The following is a 21,798-nucleotide window of genomic DNA, read 5'->3' as shown; positions in this document are numbered from 1 at the left end:
GGGAGTTGTGCCCTTTGAGCTCCTCAGCAATGTACCTTTGTTCTTCCTTCCATACCCTTTCTCCCCTCCTTTGGCAAATGATCTAAGGAAGAACTTGGCTGTTGGGAAGGGGCTGTTGGGGCCTGTCTGCAGAGACAGCCCAACAATTCACTGTGTGCACACATGAGCAATCCCTTCCCTTCCACACCCCACAGGATGAGCCAGGCACACTCGGATTGGTGGGTTCTGCCCGTGCTGTGGGTCAGCAGGGCTCGGCCACACCACAGTGCTTGGTTCTGGAGTCTTTTTGTTTGCCAATCACTGTCTCTCCTGAAGCTCCATTTATGTGGGAGCTGTAAACTCCAAACTCACAGTGAAGCTGTCCTGCGTGGTCACAACTGACAGAAAAAAATCACAGAAAACACCGCTGGCATCAGTTGTTGAGCTGTGCTCCTGTCAGCTTTGTGCTCCTCTTCACAGGGCTTTGGGCTCCTGTTCACACCAGGAGCTTTTTCCTTATGTCCTTCACCTACTTTATGCCATTCCACATTTTCCTTGGAGATCTCATAATTTCTAGCTACTGGCCATACCCTATCCTTTTGGGATGGTTTGCTAGTGCTCATTCACAGAGAAAACAAACAATCCTATCACCTTTCCACAGTCCCCCACTCTTGGGTGGTCTCTGAAGTGAAGACTCCAGTGAGCCCTGGAGCACGAATTCCCTTTTCATTGCTTTTTCATTACTGATAATCCCTCTCCCTGCAGATAAAAGAGCGGACTTGTATTTCCAGGATTGAGAGCCAAGCTCCTTCCAGCACCACTGCACTCACGGGGCTTCGGAGGTGCATTCAGGGCCTCACAAAACACCTGCTGTCCCTGCAGATGTGTGTGTGCAGCCCAAGCAGGGACAGGAAACTGTAGCTGGGACAAAAAGCCTCAGTAAAGGAGATGCTGAGCTATTCCCTCAAATGCTGCCTGCACCGCTCTGTTTCAAAGCTCACAGTGCACAGGGAATTAAATCATAGCCCTGAGCAAGGAGCCTCCTCCTTTTAATCACACCTGACAATTTATTTGGAAACGGAAGAAGCATAAAGATGCCCTTTGTAAGAGAAAAAGCTTCAAGTGGAAGATGACAAAAAGCATGAATAGAACAAAGGCAAAAATGACGATTCTGGAAGTTGGCTCAGGTTTTATGAGTGACGAAAATCGTCGGGAATGCAACCAAAAAAAAAAAAAGAAAAAAAAAAAAAAAGGAAAAAAAAAAGTGTGGCAACGCCTCCTGGCCGGGCTATAAAGGGCCCCGAGGCAGGGGAGCGAGCACTCGCTGCTGCTGCTGCGCTGCCGAGCCGCTTCTCTCTCCAGCTCCAGCCTCCAGCATGAGCACCACGGTCCGGCAATACTCGTCCTCCACCTCCCTCAAGGGGTTCGGGAGCCTGGGGGGAGGCTCCAGCAGGCTCTCCTCCGTGCGGGCTGGGGGAGGAGGGTACCGGGCCCCCAGCGTGCACGGGGGCTCTGGCAGCTACTCCGTCTCTTCGCGCGTGGTCTCGGGGCTCGGCAGTGGCTTTGGGGGCAGCTACTGCAGCAGCGCAGGAGGGGCCCTCGGCGGGGGCTTCGGGGGCAGCTATGGGGCCGGCTTTGGGGCCGGCTTTGGGGCCGGCTTTGGGGCCGGCTTTGGAGGCGGTGACGGCATCCTGCCGGCGGGGGAGAAGGAGACCATGCAGAACCTCAACGACCGCCTGGCCGCCTACCTGGACAAGGTGCGGGCCCTGGAGGAGGCCAACACCGACCTGGAGGTGAAGATCAGGGAGTGGTACAAGAAGCAGGGACCTGGTCCTGACCGTGACTACAGCCCCTACTATAGGACTATCGAGGAGCTCAGGAACAAGGTAGGATGCTGGGATTAATGTGACATCTTCATCAAAGCCACTTGTAAAGAGATGACCTGGTTCGTAAGAGCTGGAGGGGAGAGGCTTATCAAATAGCAGGTAATTAGTCTGAAATGAAAACCAGGGCTTTGCAATAACAGTCACTATGAACAGCAGATCACTAGGTACCAGAATGGGGTTTCTGTTGTAGGGAGAAAGATGGGGCAGGAAAGGAGTCAGATAGATTCAGGTTGCCTGATGATACTTGCTGCCACACTGTCACCTCCTGCCTTCCTTCTTAGTACTTGTGCCCCCTAGTTGCTCCCTGTTAGGCTCCTGATGGAGCTCTCAGCAGGCAGGGACTTGTTATCTCCTGGCCCTATTCACTGCTGAGCCATATGGAGATGGAGATGAATAGTCATTCTCACAAATATCCTACAAATCAGATTTTCCCCCTACCCCTCTAGCAGGGTAAAGGTAGAAGTTAAAATAGGAAGAAACTGTCCTATGGGATAGTTGTTCTTTGAGAGTTGCAGACACAGAGTCCAGTCCAGGGTTGGAACACACTGGGCTGTGGTAGGTGCTGAAATCAGCTGTGTGCCCTGCTCTAAAATGTAGCAGATGAAATCATGGCCAAGGTAATTTTTTATTCTTAGCAGTTCCCTGGATGATTTTAAACAAAAGTTCTTCAGCCAAAACACCAGAATCTGCCCATCCCTCCCTGCCCTGCCATTGCTTGCCCCTCTCAGGCCTTATCACTCGTTGTGAGTGAGCTCAGGTTCACTGAGGGAATGAGGTGTGGGCGGTTGGGCAATGCCATACCTGGTCTGTAAGAATAAATTCCTGGGAAATGGGGCAGGGTCAGCCCCTGGGGGGAACTCACATTCCTAAAATTTCTTGGGCTTCACCCTGGGGGAAAGGGCTTGTCTTGATGCAGGAGGCTCCTCTGCAGATTTCAGCATGTAGGTGTACTCTGATGGAGCACAGAAACTTCTGGAGACAGGAGCTGTCTCTGGATTTGAGTGATGAAGTTCTGGGTCTCACAGAAACCTGCTCCTGATCCAGGGGAAGGCAGATCCTTCCCTCTCTCTCCCCCCTCAGCTGGGAAATGACCACATCAATATTCTTGGATTATTCCTTGGATATCCCCTGAAGCAGGAGAATTTACAACTCTTCATTAGCTTGTGGCTACAGAAATTCCTGCTCACTAAATGGCCAATCATTTTCATAATGTCAGAGCAAATACTTGCACCTCGGGTGTAATTATGAAAGCCAAATGAGGTAGGCACAAGGCACTCCTTCCTTCCTCAATCCTTTTTTCCTTCTTAGCTGGGCTGCTCCCATTCCCAAAGCCTGGAGTGCTGCCAGGGCTCAGCATGGTGTGAGCACCTGGAGGTGCCACCTGGGCAGGGTGACATGCCCATGGCTGTGTTCCCAGGGGACCAAGCCTGTGCTGATGGGAGATGGAGATGAGCACCCTGTCTCCCTCTTTGCAGAGCCCCCATGGAAGTCCAGCCCCATGGCCCAGTGCTGCTCCATTCCTTCTCTGGATGGGATCACTCAGTGTTTGAAATGACTTTTTAACTCTTTCACTTATCCCCCATCAGATTCTTTCTGCAACTGTTGAAAATGCCAACATCGTCCTGCAGATTGACAATGCCAGGCTGGCAGCAGATGACTTCCGAACCAAGTGAGTCCAATGCCTCTAAGAGCTTTTGTTAAAAAGTGGGGAAAGCCTGGCAGTTCAAAGCGCTTTTTTTCTGCACTTGGGGTTGCTCCACTGGAGTGGGACATTTGGGAATAGTTCATTTCTTCCTGGGCACACCACTGATATTTCTGCACTGTGAGAGCTGTGTACACACATTGAATGAAAGATTCTTGTCAAAAATACACTGAGCTGGGGAAGGAAAAGACAAGAAAAATGCTGTATCAGGTGGGTATATGCAACTGTGTGTGTGTCCCCAGGTTTGAGTCGGAGCAGGCTCTGCGCATGAGCGTGGAGGCCGACATCAACGGCCTGCGCCGGGTCCTGGATGAGCTGACCCTGTCCAGAGCCGACCTAGAGATGCAGATTGAGAACCTGAAGGAGGAGCTGGCTTATCTGAAGAAGAACCATGAGGAGGTGAGCACAGAGTTGGCTCAGATTGGGACCTACAAGCATTTCTGTGCAGCAGGGAATCAGTCAGCCCAAACACACAGGAGTTTCTGCAATTAGGGCTGCTAGGAGGCATTTGAGGAGGAAGGGGGAGATAAGTAATCCCTCAAGGCAGGACCTCCAGGAAGTCTGTGGGGTTCCTGTGCTGGGTGCAAATAAGAAATTTCTCACTATGGGAACATGCCATATCACTCTGTGTGTTGTGTCTTTTGTGTCAGGAAATGACTGCCCTGCGCGGGCAGGTGGGTGGGGAGATCAGCGTGGAGATGGACGCTGCTCCTGGCATCGACCTCACCAAGATCCTGGCGGACATGCGGGAGCAGTATGAGAGCCTGGCGGAGAAGAACCGCAGGGACGCCGAGCAGTGGTTCTTCAGCAAGGTGAGGAGCTGGCGGCGAGCAGCGGGCACGGGGCCTGGGCCGTGGCCGCTGCCGGGGCTCTGAGGGCACGGCTTTGCCTCGCTGCAGACGGAAGAGCTGAACCGGGAGGTGGCCATCAACACGGAGCAGCTGCAGAGCGGCAAGACGGAGATCACGGAGCTGCGGCGCACGATCCAGAGCCTGGAGATCGACCTGCAGTCGCAGCTCAGCACGGTACGAGGGCTGGGCTGCCGGCGGGGCGGGGGATGCAGGGCTGTGCCCACCCGGCTGCCCCCCTGAGCCCGGCCCCGTGCCCGTCCCACAGAAAGCAGCGCTGGAGGGCACCCTGGCCGACACCGAGGCGCGCTACGGCACCCAGCTGGCCCAGCTGCAGATGCTGATCACGGGCGTGGAGGAGCAGCTGGCCGAGCTGCGCTGCGACATGGAGCGCCAGAACCACGAGTACAGGGTCCTGCTGGACGTCAAGTGCCGCCTGGAGCAGGAGATCGCCACGTACCGCCGGCTCCTGGAGGGCGAGGACGCCCAGTGCGTGAGGGGCTTCGCTGGGAGGGCGGCTGGGAGGAGATGGGTCACAGACATGAAGTGCCTAGGGCCTCAGCCCTCTCATAGCTTTCTCGGCTGTTTCTCTGTTCACACCAGCTGTGGATGCCCAGTGCTCTGTCCCTGGTGTCTGGATGTAGTGGGATGTTGCCGTGGCTCCTCCATCCCTCAGGAGAGGCCAAGTGGAGCAACACTTTTATCTCACAGAGCCTGTGTAGCAGCAACAACCAATGTTTGTCCCTAACGTCTCTTTGGTTTTGTGCTTCTCTTGTAGCATCTCCTCCCAGTACTCCTCCGCCATGTCCTCACACTCTGGCAGAGATGGTAAGAACCCTCCTTTCAGCTCAGCCTGGTTCTTCCCCTTCCCAGTCAAAGCAGGGCTGTTTAAAGCAGCATTTTCCACTTCCTTGTGGAATTTCCACCAGCTCTTGAAGAATGTGCAATATCTGATAACATTTTAAGAAATTTCTCTCCTTCCTGCCATGAATAATTGTTGTCCTTTCCTTTGCAGTCATGACATCGTCCCGCCAGGTGCGCACGATCGTCGAGGAGGTGCAGGACGGGAAGGTGGTCTCCTCCCGGGAGCAGGTCGCACTCACCACTCGCTAGGACAGCCCCTGGCTCAGGAGAGCATCGAACTGAGCCAAGAAGTGCCTGAGGCCATGCGTGGTCGGGTTGTGTCCCTGAATGCTCCCTTCACCTGCTCTTCCTCATGTGTTGCCCTCATTCCATGCAGGTGTCTCTGGACACACTTAATAAAGCTTTTCTCGCTCGTGCAACTGCAGACTTGTCTGTCGCTGACATGTGATCCCTCAAAGCCTCTGGATTCTGTGTTCATGCCAGGGAAAGTCCTAAGAAACCACAAGAAGCCAGTGAGAGGAGGGGAATGGAGGGACATGGGTTCCACCTAGAGGGATGGGGGCTCTGCCTGCGATGAACATAATTGGAGACTGCTTTTTCTAATTAACTCAGTGCTTGTAAATACATGGGACTGGCTAAGACAAAAACTGTGTAAGTGATACAAAATGAAGGCAATTACGAAACGATGAGGTTTGAGGTCAATGTGCCATATAACTGATAATTAAAGCCAACAAAATAAAGCTCAGTTCTCTAACTCTTAGGATCACAAAAAGTCACTTTCTCCTGTAAGCAGAACTTAGATGGCTTCAGCAAGACTGCTGCTGTCAGGTGTTCTCTCTGAGACATGAGCCCAGCATCTGCCCGGTTGGCAAACCTCATCCCTACAGGCCTGCTGTCTCTTTTGACTGTCTTTAAGTCACACTATCAGGCACAAAAACTTTTACAGGGCTATTCATGCTGCCCCAGGGCTGCACTTGAGGAACTAAAGTAACCATTGCTTAATCTGCATGGGGATGAGTAGCAATAATTTCTATCACTGTCGTGTGTAACAGATCACTGCTAAAATCCTTCCTGAAACATGCGAAGTAGAAATGATGCCTGAGGCTGAGCTGCTGCTCAGGATTAGTGACTCAGTTGGGCAGCAGCAGGTTCTGGCTGTGCCTGTGCACACTCACCTACTAGAGAGCAACCAAGGGAGGGCCAGAGAGGAGAGGAAATTGTTTTAGAGCCAAAAGCCTGATGGAATCACTTCGATCCAACGTCATGCTTTCTAGTCCATGGTAGATGGGAGCCCTGTGCATTGGCTTCTGTTCCTCCCACACCTCAAGGATACAGATCTGGGGCTCAGAACAAAGTGAGAGGGAACAGTTTGCATTAAATCAGCTTCCCTTATAACAATGGACATGAGGCTCCTGCAGCTGAGGCTCAGCTCACTCATCCTTCGGGTGTCAGTGGTTCATTCATCCTCCCTCAGTCTCCCCACAGCATTACTGTCCCACTGAGCACTCCCCAGGGTGCTCCCTGGCCCCAGCAGGTTTGGAAAGAGCTGATGATGTCACGCTGGGCATGACAGGACAGGCAAAGGAGAGGAAAGGAGATTGAAGAAGTGGGGAGCCTGCCAGGTCTTTCCAGAGAAGGGAGTGTGAGATATTATCATTCTGTATCATCATTCAGCAATTACAGAAAAGGGCAGGAAACGAGACACAGCAGAGTGCAGAGTTCATGGACTGTATTGTGCTTCTCCCTTTGCTGGAATGACAGACCTTCCTTGGAGAAAGTCTTCCAGACCAGGCAAACCAAAACTATCTCAAAAATGAAAACCAGATCAAGGAAAAATGTACCTGAGCCTCAAGCTGTCTCAGACTCTCTGGCAGCGGGCAAAACTGCTGGAAATCCTGAGCAAACTGTTCATGTGGGTTTTTTTTTGTTTGGTTTGTTTATTTTTGGGGTTTTTTTTGTTTTTTTTTTTTTTTTTTTTCATCAGAAGAGGGTTGTTATACTTCAGTTGTAAATGGCTTTTTAAGTCTTGAACCTTCTGCAGAATGCCCCAAGTGTAGGAACACAGAAAAGCTTTCTGCAAACCACAAATATAACTGATTAAATATAAGTAGGAGGCTAAAAGAAGACATCAGTCCAAGAGTGATTGGCTCTGCTGGCAGCACAAAGAGATGTGGCCCCTTCTGCAGCCAAAAGGGCACACGGGGGAGATTGATCCAAGCAGAACACAGTCACCTGTGGTATCTGTCACCCCGTGCTGAGATGTTTACATCAGTCAGCAGGAGCAGCCTGAGATGAAATCCTGAGGAGAGCTGGGAGAACAGCTGGGAGAGCTGATGGAAGAGTCTGGTTTGTAATCAGTGGACTCAGTTCCCCTGGGAGGATCTTATCATGGGATATTCATGAACATATATTTGCATCAATGAAAAAGGCTGTAATTCTGCATACAGCTCAGTGTAACCCTGTTATCACAGGCAAGAGCAAAGTCCAAGCTCAGCACAAATGATCTCTGTGTGACATTATAGTGCTCTAAAGAAGGAAAATACCACAGAACTATAAGGTAACTTACTGCTTTTCATTTACTCTTTGCTACACACATTTGTATCTGTGAAACAGGGAAAAATTGTTTCTCCAAGAGGTGGACAAACACTGGTTTTGGAGAGCATTTTACAGATTTGCTGCAAGCTGCAAGTACAAGAAGAAAAGCCTTTTTAGGATTCAGCTGGGAATTACAGAGGCAGGACCTCAGTGAATGATGGCGAAACTTTATGGACAACAAAATGAAAAATGGAAACTATGAACATCCTTTAAAGGTATTTCATGATGGAGACTCATAGAGAGAAGTAGATGGGATGTGCCTGTGTCAAGAGTAATATAAAATAGCAAGAACACTGACAATGAATAATACTGAATTAAGTGTCATCTTTCCAATCTCTAAAGCCCCATGTGCTCCTCAGACAGCTGTTTTTACAATGCCCTCGAGGAGGAGGATAGTTGTTATTGTTGTTTCCATCCTACAAAGCATGAAATTGAGACTTGGAGGAGCTGAACGATTTGCCTGGAGTGACTTGCAAAGCTGGGATCAGACCCTGGAGCACCTGGTGTCACCAGCAAGATGGAGATCAGCATCAGTACAGCCAATAGCAGGCTGACAGAAAGTGGCATGACAGGCACATCACCAGCCAGATAAGCAAATACTTTGTAAATACCTTGTAAATTGAGAACACCAGGATTTTCCATAGGTGTAACATGGAAATTGAGCTGACAGTGAGCAGAGAGGAGCTCAGATGAGCCTTTCCCTGGCCAGGCTGGTGGGTGATGGCAGTGCCTGGCTCCAGCTCCTCTCCTGGCCCTCCTGTGTCTGGGCACCAGCAGGGATTTGGGGTTTGGTGCTGTGTCTGAATCACTGAGTCCCCAGGGAAGTCCTCTTGGACTCACCAGCTGTTTTCACAGGTGGTGATTCAGGAAGTATTTGTAGTAATGTGGAAGGCTGGATCTCCTTCTTGGGGGCACATTAAACTTCATCTGCATTAGCCTAAGAAACAGTCTTGAGCCTTAAAAAATATCCTGAGACTCCCAAAGGATTTCCCTCCAGGGAAATCTAATCTTTCTCTTTTCCATTGCCCTGCTGAGTCTGATAATTCTGCTGCAGAGGACTCTTGGGAATAACTCCAGCATGTCCATCCTCTGCCACCACCCCACTCTCTGTCTCACAGCCCAGGACGCTGCTGGAAACCTGAAATATAAACCCTTCCTTTCTATTTTTCACAAAGCTCATTACCTGGGAGCAACACCTTTGCCTGGGGGAGGTTCTTCTGCTCATTTGTTACTTGAAGTAGTAATTTTTCCTGGTCAGACCTGCGCTGCTGTTCCTGAAATGCCCACGGGAGATCCTCATGCGCCGTCATTCCTCTGCTCCCCTGTTATTCCTCTGCTCCCCTGTCATTCCTCTGCTCCTCTTCCTCCCTTGGGGCACAGCATTGCCTGCAAGGGGCTCCCAAGTCAGCCAAGGACAGCTCGTCAGAGCATTGCCCCTGGCTGCCTGCAAGGATGTGGGGAGCAAATTTCCATCTGCAGACTCCAGCCGGGAAGTCAATCAAAGCTAATTCTGGAAAGAGCCTTCCATTAGGCATGGAGATCCCATCATTAGCAGATCTCCTCATCACAAAGTGAAAATCGCTTTAATAAAATGAGGGCTGGCACTGCTGGCAGGGCTTGAGGTTTGTTCTTATGTAAAAGCAAGATCTGGTTTTAAAGAAAATTTTGAATTTTGGAAAAGAAAAAAGCTGCCAGAAGAGCACACAATTCCAAGAAAATAATAATAAATTACTGTTCTCCTTTACAAAAGCTGTAGAAATTCTAATCACCATTGGTAGGGTCTGAAGTTGAAAAGAGAAGAGAAGAGAAGAGAAGAGAAGAGAAGAGAAGAGAAGAGAAGAGAAGAGGAAAGAAAAGAAAAGAGGAAAGAAAAGAGAAGAGAAGAGAAGAGAAGAGAAGAGAAGAGAAGAGAAGAGAAGAGAAGAAAGAAAAGAGAAGAAAAGAAAAAGAAAAAGAAAAAGAAAAGAAAAGAAAAGAAAAGAAAAGAAAAGAAAAGAAAAGAAAAGAAAAGAAAAGAAAGAAAAAGAAAAGAAAAGAAAAAAACAGGGACATCTCTGCTTAGTTTGCAGTAATTTTAAAAAATCCTGTACTCATTGTGGGTGTTTTCCTCATTGAAGAAATCACACAGGATGGTTTGGATTGGGAGGGACCTTAAAGACCACCTCATTCTACCCCCTGCCATGGGCAGGGGCACCTCCCACTGGACCAGGTTGCTCCAAGCCCCATTCAATCTGGCCTTGAAAAATGAAGGACCATATAAATCTTGATTAAATGAAATTAAATGTTTACTCAGCAGTAATTTTATAATTCTTTGGTAGAAAAAAGACCAATTGTGACCAGGCTGCAGGTGGGCTCCTTCTGCCTGACCCTGATCCCTGGTTCCAGGCAGGGTCTGGCTATCACTGTGGCACCAGAGCACCCTGGCTTCACTTCCTGATGATGGCTCTAACAAAGGATGGGCACTCACAGAACCACCCCACAGTTCAGGAGTGCTGGATTTGCAGTGTCAAGATAAAACTGAGCTTAATGAACTTGCCCAAATGGCAGAAGCAATATTTGCGAGCCAGGCTGCAGCTGACACATTCTTTATGCCACATGTCCAGGTGACCTGGATGCCAAACCCAAAGCTGAACCACACGTGGGTGAGTGCCAGCCAATATTAGCATTGCCACATTAATGTTATTAATAAAATGAAAGATTCAGATGACAAAACATTTTAATTATTTCCCTTCTTCCTCAATTCAGCATTCCAGAACTAAAAAATTAGTTTAATAAACTTTTTAAAATATTTTTTCTATTGTCCTTTCTAAATTTAACACCTGGATTGTATTGGAGAGTTTTCATGGTGCTGGTTGGAACTGGATCAGACTTCTGTAGAGTCATGCATCTCCTGAAATTCTCCACATTACTGTTTCAGAAATCTTATGAAACATCCTGTGTGGCACTGAATATTCAGTGGACTGCATGTTTGGTGTCCAGGAAATATCCTTTCATATTTTGGATAAATACTTGACTATTTTGTCCACCCTTGAAAGCAGCAAAACAACCCAGACCTCCGCAAGGCGACGTTTTGATGGATGTAGAATAAAGAGAAGGGATAAACCAGCCCTGGTACATTCCAGTGCAAAATTCCTCTGTGCTCTCCTGGAGCATCTGAAGTCTAAAGACCCAGACCAGGGGCTCACTCCACCAACGGCCACGTGGAATGGAACCGACCCTCGCTGCAGGCCCAGGGTGGTCTCCAAGCCCTGGTCCCAGGGACTGGGGCCAGCTGAGTGAGGGGACACCCTCGCTTCTGGTCACAAAGGGGTCGAACAGGCTCTGTCAGATAGGACGCCTTTCCCACAGCTTTCACTTTCCGGGTAGACTCGCCCACGCCGGGGATGGATAATTGCTGTGGTGCTTCATTCCCCGGGCACTCTTGGGTATCGTCGGGTTTTTGTGTCACTGTTGTTGAGTTGTCATCACAAGTCAGACCTGATGATTCAGGAAGTAACATTTTTGATGTAGTTTTGAAACACGCTTCTGTTAACCAAAGCATCTTTCTGTTGTGGGATTTCTGGAGACAAACGCCTTTGGGGAATTATTTCCGGCTGAAAAAAAAGAAAACACCTCCTAGCCAGGTCACAAGGAGGAAGAATAAACAGCCCTTCTCCAGTGGCACGATCCACAGGGACTGGTATAAATAGAGGACCAGGGGACAGAGGTATCACAGTTGGATCCTGCAGCGACCTGAGCACTTGCCTTGGGCTCTGTTGGCTCCGCACCCACACCATGAGCTGTACTGTCAGGCAGGTCGTCACCACCTGCACCCAGGGCAGGGGCAGCACCGGCAGCAACGCGGCTGGCACTGGCAGGAGGGTCTCCTCTGCCTCCTCGGGGAGACACGCTGCCTATGACTTGGGTGCTGTGGCTGGCAGCTTCTCCGGTGGCAGTGTAAGCGAGGGATTACTCGGGAAGCAGCTGAGCGCCGGCAGTGTGGCTGGTGGGAGCTTCGGAGCCACCCAGAGGGCTTGTTCTGCCCTGGGATTCAGCGGAGGAGGCGTCTGCACTCGAGGTGGCTTCCCCAGGGCTGGCGCTGGCTGCGGGGATGGGATCCTGTTTGCTAACAACGAGAAGGCGACGATGCAGAACCTCAACGACCGCTTGGCCTCGTACCTGGACAAGGTGCGGCTCCTGGAGGGGGACAACGCTGACCTGGAGTGCAAGATCAGGGAGTGGTACGCCAAGGTGGGGCCCATCTGTGAGCCACGGGACTACAGCTGCTACCACAAGGAAATTGAAGACCTTCAGAACCAGGTAAACCCTTGTTTGTCAAGAAAATCCTAATATTTCTTTAGGCTTTGCTTTCACATGTGCATAGAGCCCTGTCAAAGGGCAGAGGCAATGGCTCTGGAGGAGCAGCTGAAGTCATGGTTTATATGAAATGATGGTCTGTGGGAGGGGGATTCTGCATTTACTGAGCACTGATGCTTCAGCAAGGCCAGTTCCACCAGCTGGCACATGGGTTTCTCTGCTGTGATGCTCCATTAGTGATTAATAACCCCAATATATGGAATAATTATAAAATATCCCAGGTAGGTGTTTCCTCCAGGGTCTTCTGGAGGCAGAGGAAGCTGCAAGCCCACATATTCTTCTTACGATTTCTTTTCCAGATCCTGTGTGCAGCCATGGAGACTAACAAAATCCTTCTGAACATTGATAACAACAGGATGACTGCTGATGACTTCAGAGTGAAGTGAGTATAGTCCCCTGCTGGCCCATGGAAGGGCAGGTGAAGGGTGGCGATGGGGAGATCCCAAACCGCTGCCTGTCACTCTGCATAGTAAAACAGATCTCTGATACCACTGGTAATGTTCATAGCACTGCATGTCTGAAGCAAAAGAGCATGATCCTAATTTTTTTCCCCCCAACCTCAACTGAAGGCCTTGCCCTGCTTTGCTGACATGCTGATCTTTGTTTGCTGCCTGTGGTTTAAGGTATGAGACCGAGTGTGGTCTCCGGCAGAACGTGGATGCTGACATTAGCAACCTCCGGCCCGTCCTGGACCAGCTGGCCAGCTGCAAGACCGACCTGCAGCTGCAGTGTGAGGCTCTGACAGAGGAGATGTGCTGCCTAAAGACCAACCACGAGGAGGTCAGCTCTCTCAGGGAATTGAGAAGAAGGAAAGTCTCCCCAGGGGTGGATGGATATTACTGACACAGTCACGTATTTCCTGCAGGAAATGAGCTGTCTGAGGAAACAGGCAACTGGGGATGTGAGTGTGGAGGTTAATGCCTGCCCTGGCCCAGACCTGAGGAAGATCCTGGAGGATCTGCGGTGCCAGTACGAGACGCTGATGGAGCGCAACCGCAAAGAGACGGAGCAGTGGTACGCCTGCAAGGTACCTCGTCCCCGCAGAGCTGCAGCCAGCTCTGCCCCAAGGGGGAAAGGGAAAAATGAGGGATTAGGAAGTGTCCTAATGACAACAAGCGTGTCACAGATGTGCTCAGATCCAACTGCACTGCCCGATTTCTGTGTTCCATCCATGGTGGAGGGGCCGCCACATGGGTCAGATGGTGTCACATGGTGTCACTGGGTCAGAATGGAATAAACAGGGTGTCAGCCTTGCTCATGCTCGGGGCACTGCGGGGTGTGGGGAGGTCCTGGACACCATGAGATGCAGTGGGGAGGTGAGGAAAGGGCTGTTCTTTTCTGACCTTGCAGGTGGAGGAGGTGAATCTGGAAGTTGTCACAAGCAGCCAGGAGATAGAGTCGAGCAACAAGCAGGTCACTGAACTGAGACGTCAGCTGCAGGCCCTGGAAATCAATGTACAAGCCCAGCTCACTATGGTAGGTGATGCCACAGGGATTCACAGCTCCAGCTCTCGTGAGCAGAGCTGTACCTGTGTCAAACCCAGGTACCTGTGTGTTCTATTCTCAGAAAGAAAACCTGGAATCGTCTTTGACGGAGACGGAATGTCGCTACAACAAATACCTGGCTGAGCTGCAGAACCAGATCTCCTGCGTGGAGCAGCGGCTGGCTGAGATCCGAGCGGAAATGGAGTGCCAGAACCAGGAATACAAGACCCTTCTGGACGTCAAGTGTCGCTTGGAGCAGGAGATCCAGACCTACCACTGCCTGCTGGAGGGTGGCCAACACGACATCATGTATGCATACAGAGCTGGGCACCCTAAAATCTCTGTGCTTTGTCTTACAGGGATATGAAAATTTGTGATCCTGGTAGGAAAAGCAACACTGTGGTGAGGAACCAGTGCTGACCTGTTCCCAGACAGGGCTGATTAGAAAACCATGAGGCATCTGAGGATTTGGCTCTGATAAATGTCCAGGGAGCACACCAAAGACCATTCTTGGGCCAGGAAACGGGCTGGGAGAGCCCCCAGATTTGCCCCAGCCCCTGGCACATAAGCTTCTGCAGCTCCTTAAGGGCAACTTCACCCGGAGCTGGACAAACAGTCATGTAACTGAGTTTTATTGGCTTGCCGGAATGAGACAGGATTAAGGACTAGTAGCTAAATTAACTGAAACGATGAATTATCTAAATATTTTCAGGTTCACACAGCAAGTTTAATTACAGTCTTGGAAGTTTAATTTGTATGCAAAGCAGTTGGCTCTGCCCTGCCTTCCATTGGCTGAGGTTTTGAATCAGCCAGGCAGTTAATTCCAGACATGGCTGCACACACACAAAACTGCTCTGAGCACCCACCTACTTTTTTTGTTTTGCTGGGAGAGGAGGCTTTGGAATGGAATGGTGCTGCCCTGACTTGGGCTCCTCTGGACTCTCCAGTCCTAAATTATTTCCACAAAAAGTCACTTTTTGTTCCAAAATGCCTATTGCAAGGGCTGAAGTGGCACTGTTAGTCCTAGGGTAATCCTGAGTGCTAGATTGAAAAAGCATCATCTGCCAAAAAACAGGGGGGACGGAGGTGGATGGTGGCTGCAGCTGACCTGGGGGCTGGGAGGGGGAACCACGGCTGTGACTGAAGAGACAGAGCTAAAGCCAGTGAGGAGGGCAGGGGGAGGTCTCCAGGGTGGCAGTGCCGGGGGGCCTGGGTGTCCAGAACTGTCTTTTTCCACAGAGGGTCGGCAGGAAGAGGAGTTGGTGCCACACCAGCTGGGAGAAGCGCAGGGCTGAAAGCCAGCCTGTGCCAGCCCTGCCTGCCCTGAGCCCCCGCGGGCCAGGGTCTGTCAGGTGAGCGGGCCTCCAGGGAACTGGGACCATGAACTGCTTCTTTAGTGCTGGGTACCAGTGGAACAGGAGGATGAGAGGTCTCCAGGCTTTTCTGGGTGATGAAGAGAGGCTGGAGGGGGTTTTCCCTGGAGAGAGGCTGGGCTGGAGTCAGACGCTCGGGATCGCAGCTGTGGTAGGGCACTGGGATTAACTGGGCTGTGGTGGGAAGCAGTGATAAGGTATGCAGCTATGAGATATTTATTTGTAAACCTCTGCACAGAAATTGTGTTTGACACTGGGGGTTGCCCAGCAGTAAATGTGTGTTCAAACAAGGCTTTCAGCACAACGTGGGAATGAGGAACTGGCAGGGGAATCAGTCAATCACAAGTTTTTCAACAAGGATAAAATATAGCAAAGCTGGGGAGAAGAGGGAAAGAGAAAGGTCAGTACAAAAGCAAAGGAGTGTGAGAGAATGGCACAGGATGCAGACTCCCCTGAAAAAATGATTCTTCTCATTCTCCTTCAGGTCACTGCAGACCAGAGGGTCCCTGCCAGCCCCATTGCACATCCCCTGAGGAGTTTTCTGAAGAAAAAGTCTTTTGGAAAAACAGGGCAAAAATAACCTGGGAGTTCTCAGTTGTGCTCCAGCAGCAGTCAAAGGGACTCTGCAGCATGGCACCTCCTGGCCACCCCGCTCTGATCCCACCACTGCCCCTCACTCAGACTCCTCTGGGTTGTGGCCATTCTCTAACAGCGACCAAGGCTTGTCTACAATAAATCTTTGCTCCTGCTGATACAGCCTTGAACCTGAGAAATAATTTCTACAAGTAAATCAATATATAAGTATCTTAAAAAAATATATTATGAATCCACCTTCAGTCTCCAACCACACAGCAATCACTACAGGGAAAAAGGAAAACAAGCCATGTTCCCGTCAGCGCTCCAGCTGAACTCAGAGGCTGAGGATGGGGATGGAGGGTGGAGGAGAAGGACCAGCCGATGTTGTGGAAAGGGATATTTGCTACGAGAGGAGGAAGCATGAGCCAAGACATGAAGCAGAAGGTGGTGAGGAAAGAAACACCCAGGGAGGCTGGGCAGAGGGCAGGGAGGGAGTCTCAGGGCTGTCTGACTGACAGTCTGCTACCGAGAGACACCTCGCAAAGAAAAGGGAGTCTTCACTTAAGCAGGTGTATGCTAATATAATATAATATAATATAATATAATATAATGTATAATATCACATAGTATAATGTAATAGACAACACCTTTGAGGTATTACAGATGTGCACTAACAGGATAAAATCAAGAACAACAAGTTTTCTCAAATAATACCAAAGCAGGAATTTTGAAAGCCAGGCTGTGCTGGACTCTCCACACCTTTCTGGTGGAGGAAAGCAATTCCCAGAGAAAACACTAAATAAAGAACCTCTAAATGGATTTGTAAAAAAGGCAAACAGGAAGAACCAGCTGGCAGCATGTGGGAAGATAAAAGGGTGAGACAAATTAATATGTGGGAGAGAATTTTTTTAAAAGTGAGACACAATAAACAGACAGAAAAACAAGCTGCTGGCATTTCATTAGCCCAGAGAAAGGAATGACAAACGCATTTAGGAACACGAGTGCATTTTGCTGCATGTGCAAGCCAAGACTCAGGATCCAGCCTGTCTCTCCTTGCTGGCAGCAGTGTCCAAGCAATGGGTCGGATGGGCTGGGAGTGGTGGCACAACCCTTGCTCCTCACTGTGGGGCTCTGGCAGCTTTTCTCCCATGAAATGTTGGATGGGGTTTGATGACTGACCTTAGACAGAGGCCTGACATGAAGGCTTCTAACAACAAGGCTTTGGAGGATACAACGAGTCTGAATTAGTGCCTGTTTCCAAAGAAACAGCTCAGACAGCTCTGGAATGGCCTCTTCCTGGGTTCTGTCCAGGACACTTGTTAGCCCTGTGGAGTAATTACTCTAATGAGCTCCTGGACAAGCTCTGTGTCCTGGACTTGCCCTGCTCGGTTCTGCATCTCCCATTCCTGCAGCAGTAATTATGCTGAGCATTTTGGGCTGATTTAACCCACCTCAGTGCTGACACAGCACCTCTGAGGTCACTGCATTGTATCTGTGCAGAAATACAACTCTGCCCTCACTGCTCAGTGTTTATAACTTGGACAGCGATGGGAAATGGTGACAGCTGTGGAGACAGCACAGGAAGAGACAGGGAAGGGAAGATAAATGAAATGGGGAGGACACAGTGCATGGAACAACAGAAAGGAGTGACCTGGAACCTGGACTGCACGGCAGCTCACGGGTTGTGCGGCTCATTGGAGCTTGTTCTGTTCTCTTGTAACATTCAAATCTTGCAAAGCAAGAACAAACGAGAGACTTGGGCTGAAGGTACAGGGCAGAGAGAAGAACACAAGGATACAAAGAGCAAGGGCAGATGCCCCCGAGAGAGTCAGGGGTGATATCAGCACTCGGGCTGGTAAGCAGACAATGAAATGCACTGTGACAGCTCCTGCAGATTTGTCTGTGTTGTAAGAGAGCAGGAACGTGGGAATTACACCACCATCAGGAAAAAACTCCTGAGGAATTAGCACACCAGAAGTTTAAGGGATTAGTGAAGAAATGGGAAGAAAACAAATAGTTTTGTAAATTACCAGTGCTGGAAATCAGCCATGAGTTCCAGACTGCATGACACAGACAATTATCTCTGATTACAGGCACAGTGCATTTGGAAAAGCAGGCCATATTCTGCTGTGATGCATAAACTGTAGTTTCTCTACAAAAGTCTGTTTCATAGAGTATGCAGACAGGTACAGACTAACACCCACAGTAACTATTTATGGGGTTTAGATTTTTGTTTATTGGGTTATGTAACATTTGTAAAGAATTACAAGAGATGGGCAAACTGCTACTGTAACCCCTCAGTTCAGTGCACTGAATAATATAATCTAAACTGCCAGTATGAGCCACATAATGAAAGTGTATTGAAATTAAGAGACTTTTTAGCACAAGTATCATATGAAAATAAAAGAAGACAGTCTGGGGAGTTCTGGATGCCCTGCACCTTTGCCTGCCTGGCTCCATTGCACCACTGGACAGTGCCTGAGTGCAGGAAGCACCTGAACACTCCAGGTTGTCAGGCTGTGACCTGATCCTGTGGCTCTGCAGCAGAGACCACAGGCTGAAGCCCTGGTTTCCCTCCCATCCTGCACTGTGCTCAGCTCTCCATGCAGAGTGAAATTGCTGCAGTTTCATCACCCATCACTATTCCCATATGTCCTGAGAAATTCTCCAGGACTCTCTTCTGCTCTGATAACCTGCAGTGCCACCAGAGATGCACCTGCTGGAGGCCTGACTGCACTGTCAGCACCTGGCAGGTTCCGGAAGGATCTAATACTCTTCATCAAGTGAATCAGGGGAGACTGGACTTCAGTAGGAAAAAACCTGGTTGTGTCCACCTCCATGTCCTGCTGAACTTCTCCTTTGGCAGTGGAAATGCTCAGAGTCTGCAGATGTGAACACTCAGCAAGAAAGAAGCTGAAACAGAGTAATGCTCTCAGTCTCCAAGGCGTATTTAAGCCTGTGCTGTTACCAAACCCACTGTGGTAATTATTTCAGTTGCCTTACAGGATTTGGCTAAATATGGTGGTATAAACCAATGAGTCACTAGCCAGGAAAAAGTCGTGGTCTGTATTTGAAAGATGGGAGTATGGGACCTGGAGCCGGCTCAGTATCACATCAAAGAAGTGTTTAATAAGTGATGCCTAATGGCCATTATGCAAATTATTAATGGTAATTACAAGTGACAAGATAAAATCATATTCCAGTGTGGTTGCACAAACATCACTGAGGCAATGCTTATGAAAGCAAAGTTTTGTTGAACCAGACACACCTTTCTTGTAGTTGACACAAGAAAACATTATCAGCTTTGATAAGCAAAGCGAGGTGAGCATGTGGAGCCGGGCTGGGCACAGCAACAGCCACAGCTCCCACAGGCCCAGACTGTCCTGCCCACAGCACCCCTCGGGAATGTGGCATCCTCCTGCCTCCTCCATGCCTGTGCACCAATATTCACCCTTATCCCCTTTTCCTCCCCTTTCACTCTCTCTTCTCATCCATCAAGCCCACAAGACTCAGCAGCGCTGGCACTGACGCTGTGTGCGACCACTGCTGATTGTCCTGGGTGAGGGCCTGTTGTGGCTTCCTGCACCTGAAACCAATTGTTTCCTCCAGTCCTACACTGAGGTTGTAAATCCTCTAGGGACACGTTTATGTCTTAGACTTGCACAGTCCCTTCCCTGTGTTCTGCCCCAAGGCTGTGTCCCAAGGCTACAGGAATACAGTCATAACAAAAGTGGAGGTAAAGAAATCAGTTTAGTGGGGAAAAAAAGCCAGTACTGAGGGAACACAGCCTGTGCCTGTCTTGGTGCCGAGCCCCAGAGCTCTGACAAGGCCATGAGGACAGAGACAACACCACATTTTGTTTTTAAGATACAACCAGGTTAGCCAGGGACTGGCTTCTGGGTGCATTTGCTGTATCAAGCACATATTCCCAGTGAAATTGGCAGGAGCCCAGAAAAACTCCAAAGAATGCAACTGCATCCCAAATATGAGTTCTTTGGAAGAATTGTATGGTCATGTCTAATCTTCACTGGTAAATTGGGATTTGAGAGTCTATGGACCATTCCACCAGGACACAAGTGAAAGGTTGTATAGTGCTGCTGCTGTTGTTTTGTGGAGCAAGACCTGTTACTTCATCCCATCAGAGAACTGCTGAAGGAAGCAGGGCTGGGTGCTCCATGCCCACCCGTAGAGAAATGTCCAACATCTGCAGTGTCTCCTCCTGAACCCAACACTCTGCAAGGGAAAGAAAGGCACCACCAGCTCTGTCTCTGCAGGTTGCTCTTGGGTAACTCCTGAAAACCTCCCCAGCAGAAGCGAAGCTCCAAGCAAGCATTATATTAATTTCTGTTGGCTCCAACAGCCACACCCTGTCTTCAATTATATTCCTCAAAATGACGGATGAAAGCCAGATTTGCTCCCTCTCCTCCTTTTTGCTCATGATTTTCCCGACTGTGAGTCTAGGCTGTGTGGGGAGCACAGAGACTGTGTCTTGGGGGAGGATGAACTTGTATTTCAGGCACTGCAGTCTCAGCGAGGAATCCGAGCTCCGACAGACTTCAGCTTTGTCCTTAAGCAAGTTATTTCCCTGCACCATATGAATATTCCTGGATGCCGCCAGCTTGGGTAGGCGGCTTTTTATCATTTTTGATCTATGTAAAGAAATAAATTATCCCACTGGAGAGTGGAAAGCTTTAACTCATGCTGGTGTGAAGATGATTCCATCTAAACATGCTTGGGGACACTTTCCTACCATGGTGACAGCAGTCACCAACTTCTCATGAGTAAAAGTGGCTGAGGGTATGAGCGTTGGTTTTCACCGCTCTTCCTCCCAGAGGTGACGCTGCTCTCAGAGCTCCTTCAGTGTCACCCTCACCGCCAACAGGGATCTATCACAACTGCTCCTGTACATATGGACGTCCTCGAGTCAAAGGCTGCTTTGTGAGTAAGAGTTGCGTGGAAATTCCACGCTGTAGGGAACGGAAGCCGTCGTCCCCCGGAGAGCAGAATCTCCTCTCATTACAGAGGCGGCTGGACAAGGACACTGGCACTGGTGGAGCCAGTTCTCTGAATTCTCCCTTGGCTATTGCCTGCCTGGTTGGGAGGTTGTGCTCCTCTGATCAGCCAGGCTGTGCTGACGCCTGCTACTGCTCCAACAAACTCCATAAGAAATGCAAAAAGCTTTTCTCCTTCTTAGTCGGTGCGCAGCACAGACTCCATAATGGCAAAGACCTGCAGAGTCCCATCTGAGTCCAGGGATCTGGATATATCGCCTGTGGATACTCCCTTTCCCATCATCTCTGTCTTTATCTGTCATCACCACAAACTGAGAAAGCATGGACAGCAATTAAAGCAATTGAAAATAATTCAGCAAGGGCCTTCATACACTGCAGTTGACATCAACCTGTGTGTCACTCACACACAGGGGACACTGAGCAGGCCTGAGCTTCGCAGTGTGAGCAACTTGACTTCTTGTGTTTGCACGAATAAGGACATTTAAGCTATAAATAGGCAACTAAAACTACGGGGGATTTCCCTCAGTGATTTTGGAAATCTCACAGTAAAGCAGGTATTAGAGCTGTGCCAGGTGACCGACATCCATACCACAGTGTCCGTGGTCTGTTCTCTACTACAGTCACAACCGCTCACATTTTTCAGAAGTGAGAAATTCTATTACTTTTCCATTTTTTGTTTCACAAGCTCTACCATAGCATGTGATATAAAAATGGTTATTGGACTAAGAATAAATACAAATTAATAAAAGATAAAAGGCACTTTGATGTTATAAATACCAATGGTTCTTCTTTGTACATAATCTAGGGCAACTTTTTTTCTTGACTTGTTGCAAAGTTTGCATCATACAAAAAGCTGATGACTCATAAAACACTATTTTACTTTTTAGAATAAGCTGCTGACATGTAAAGTATCTTCCTTGTGAACTGGGATTTCTAGAGGGAAACTGCCTATGGGCTATTTAATCTTGGCATAAACAGCCAGACTAGCCAGCCCCGTGGGAAGAAGAAACACCCCACAGGTGACACCCCCTTTGGAAGGTATAAATGGAGACCTGCAGCAGCCGCCAGCCTGCAGTCGGACTCAGTATCACGCTCTGCATCTTGCTTTGGGCTGTGGGTTGG

General features: G+C 49.3%; 2 protein-coding genes across 2 annotated transcripts; both read left to right on the top strand.

Moving 5' to 3' along the window:
* Positions 1 to 1,295: 1,295 nt before the first annotated feature.
* Positions 1,296 to 6,185, top strand: LOC137486784 (keratin, type I cytoskeletal 14). The gene is made up of 8 exons (XM_068212272.1): positions 1,296 to 1,865; positions 3,452 to 3,534; positions 3,810 to 3,966; positions 4,218 to 4,379; positions 4,467 to 4,592; positions 4,684 to 4,904; positions 5,194 to 5,243; positions 5,431 to 6,185. Exons 1-8 carry the CDS (start codon positions 1,356 to 1,358, stop codon positions 5,526 to 5,528), a joined length of 1,407 nt encoding a protein of 468 aa, XP_068068373.1. The 5' UTR covers positions 1,296 to 1,355; the 3' UTR covers positions 5,529 to 6,185.
* A 5,104-nt stretch (positions 6,186 to 11,289) lies between these two features.
* On the top strand, positions 11,290 to 15,042 carry LOC137486704 (keratin, type I cytoskeletal 19-like). The gene is made up of 7 exons (XM_068212139.1): positions 11,290 to 12,173; positions 12,530 to 12,612; positions 12,854 to 13,010; positions 13,096 to 13,257; positions 13,581 to 13,706; positions 13,798 to 14,024; positions 14,955 to 15,042. Exons 1-7 carry the CDS (start codon positions 11,649 to 11,651, stop codon positions 15,040 to 15,042), a joined length of 1,368 nt encoding a protein of 455 aa, XP_068068240.1. The 5' UTR covers positions 11,290 to 11,648.
* Positions 15,043 to 21,798: the final 6,756 nt, after the last annotated feature.

This window comes from Anomalospiza imberbis, chromosome 22 (assembly GCF_031753505.1).
Source record: "Anomalospiza imberbis isolate Cuckoo-Finch-1a 21T00152 chromosome 22, ASM3175350v1, whole genome shotgun sequence".
Taxonomy (NCBI): domain Eukaryota; kingdom Metazoa; phylum Chordata; class Aves; order Passeriformes; family Viduidae; genus Anomalospiza; species Anomalospiza imberbis.
The sequence above is the reverse complement of the archived record's forward strand: the minus strand, read 5'-3'. Positions and strand labels throughout refer to the sequence as shown.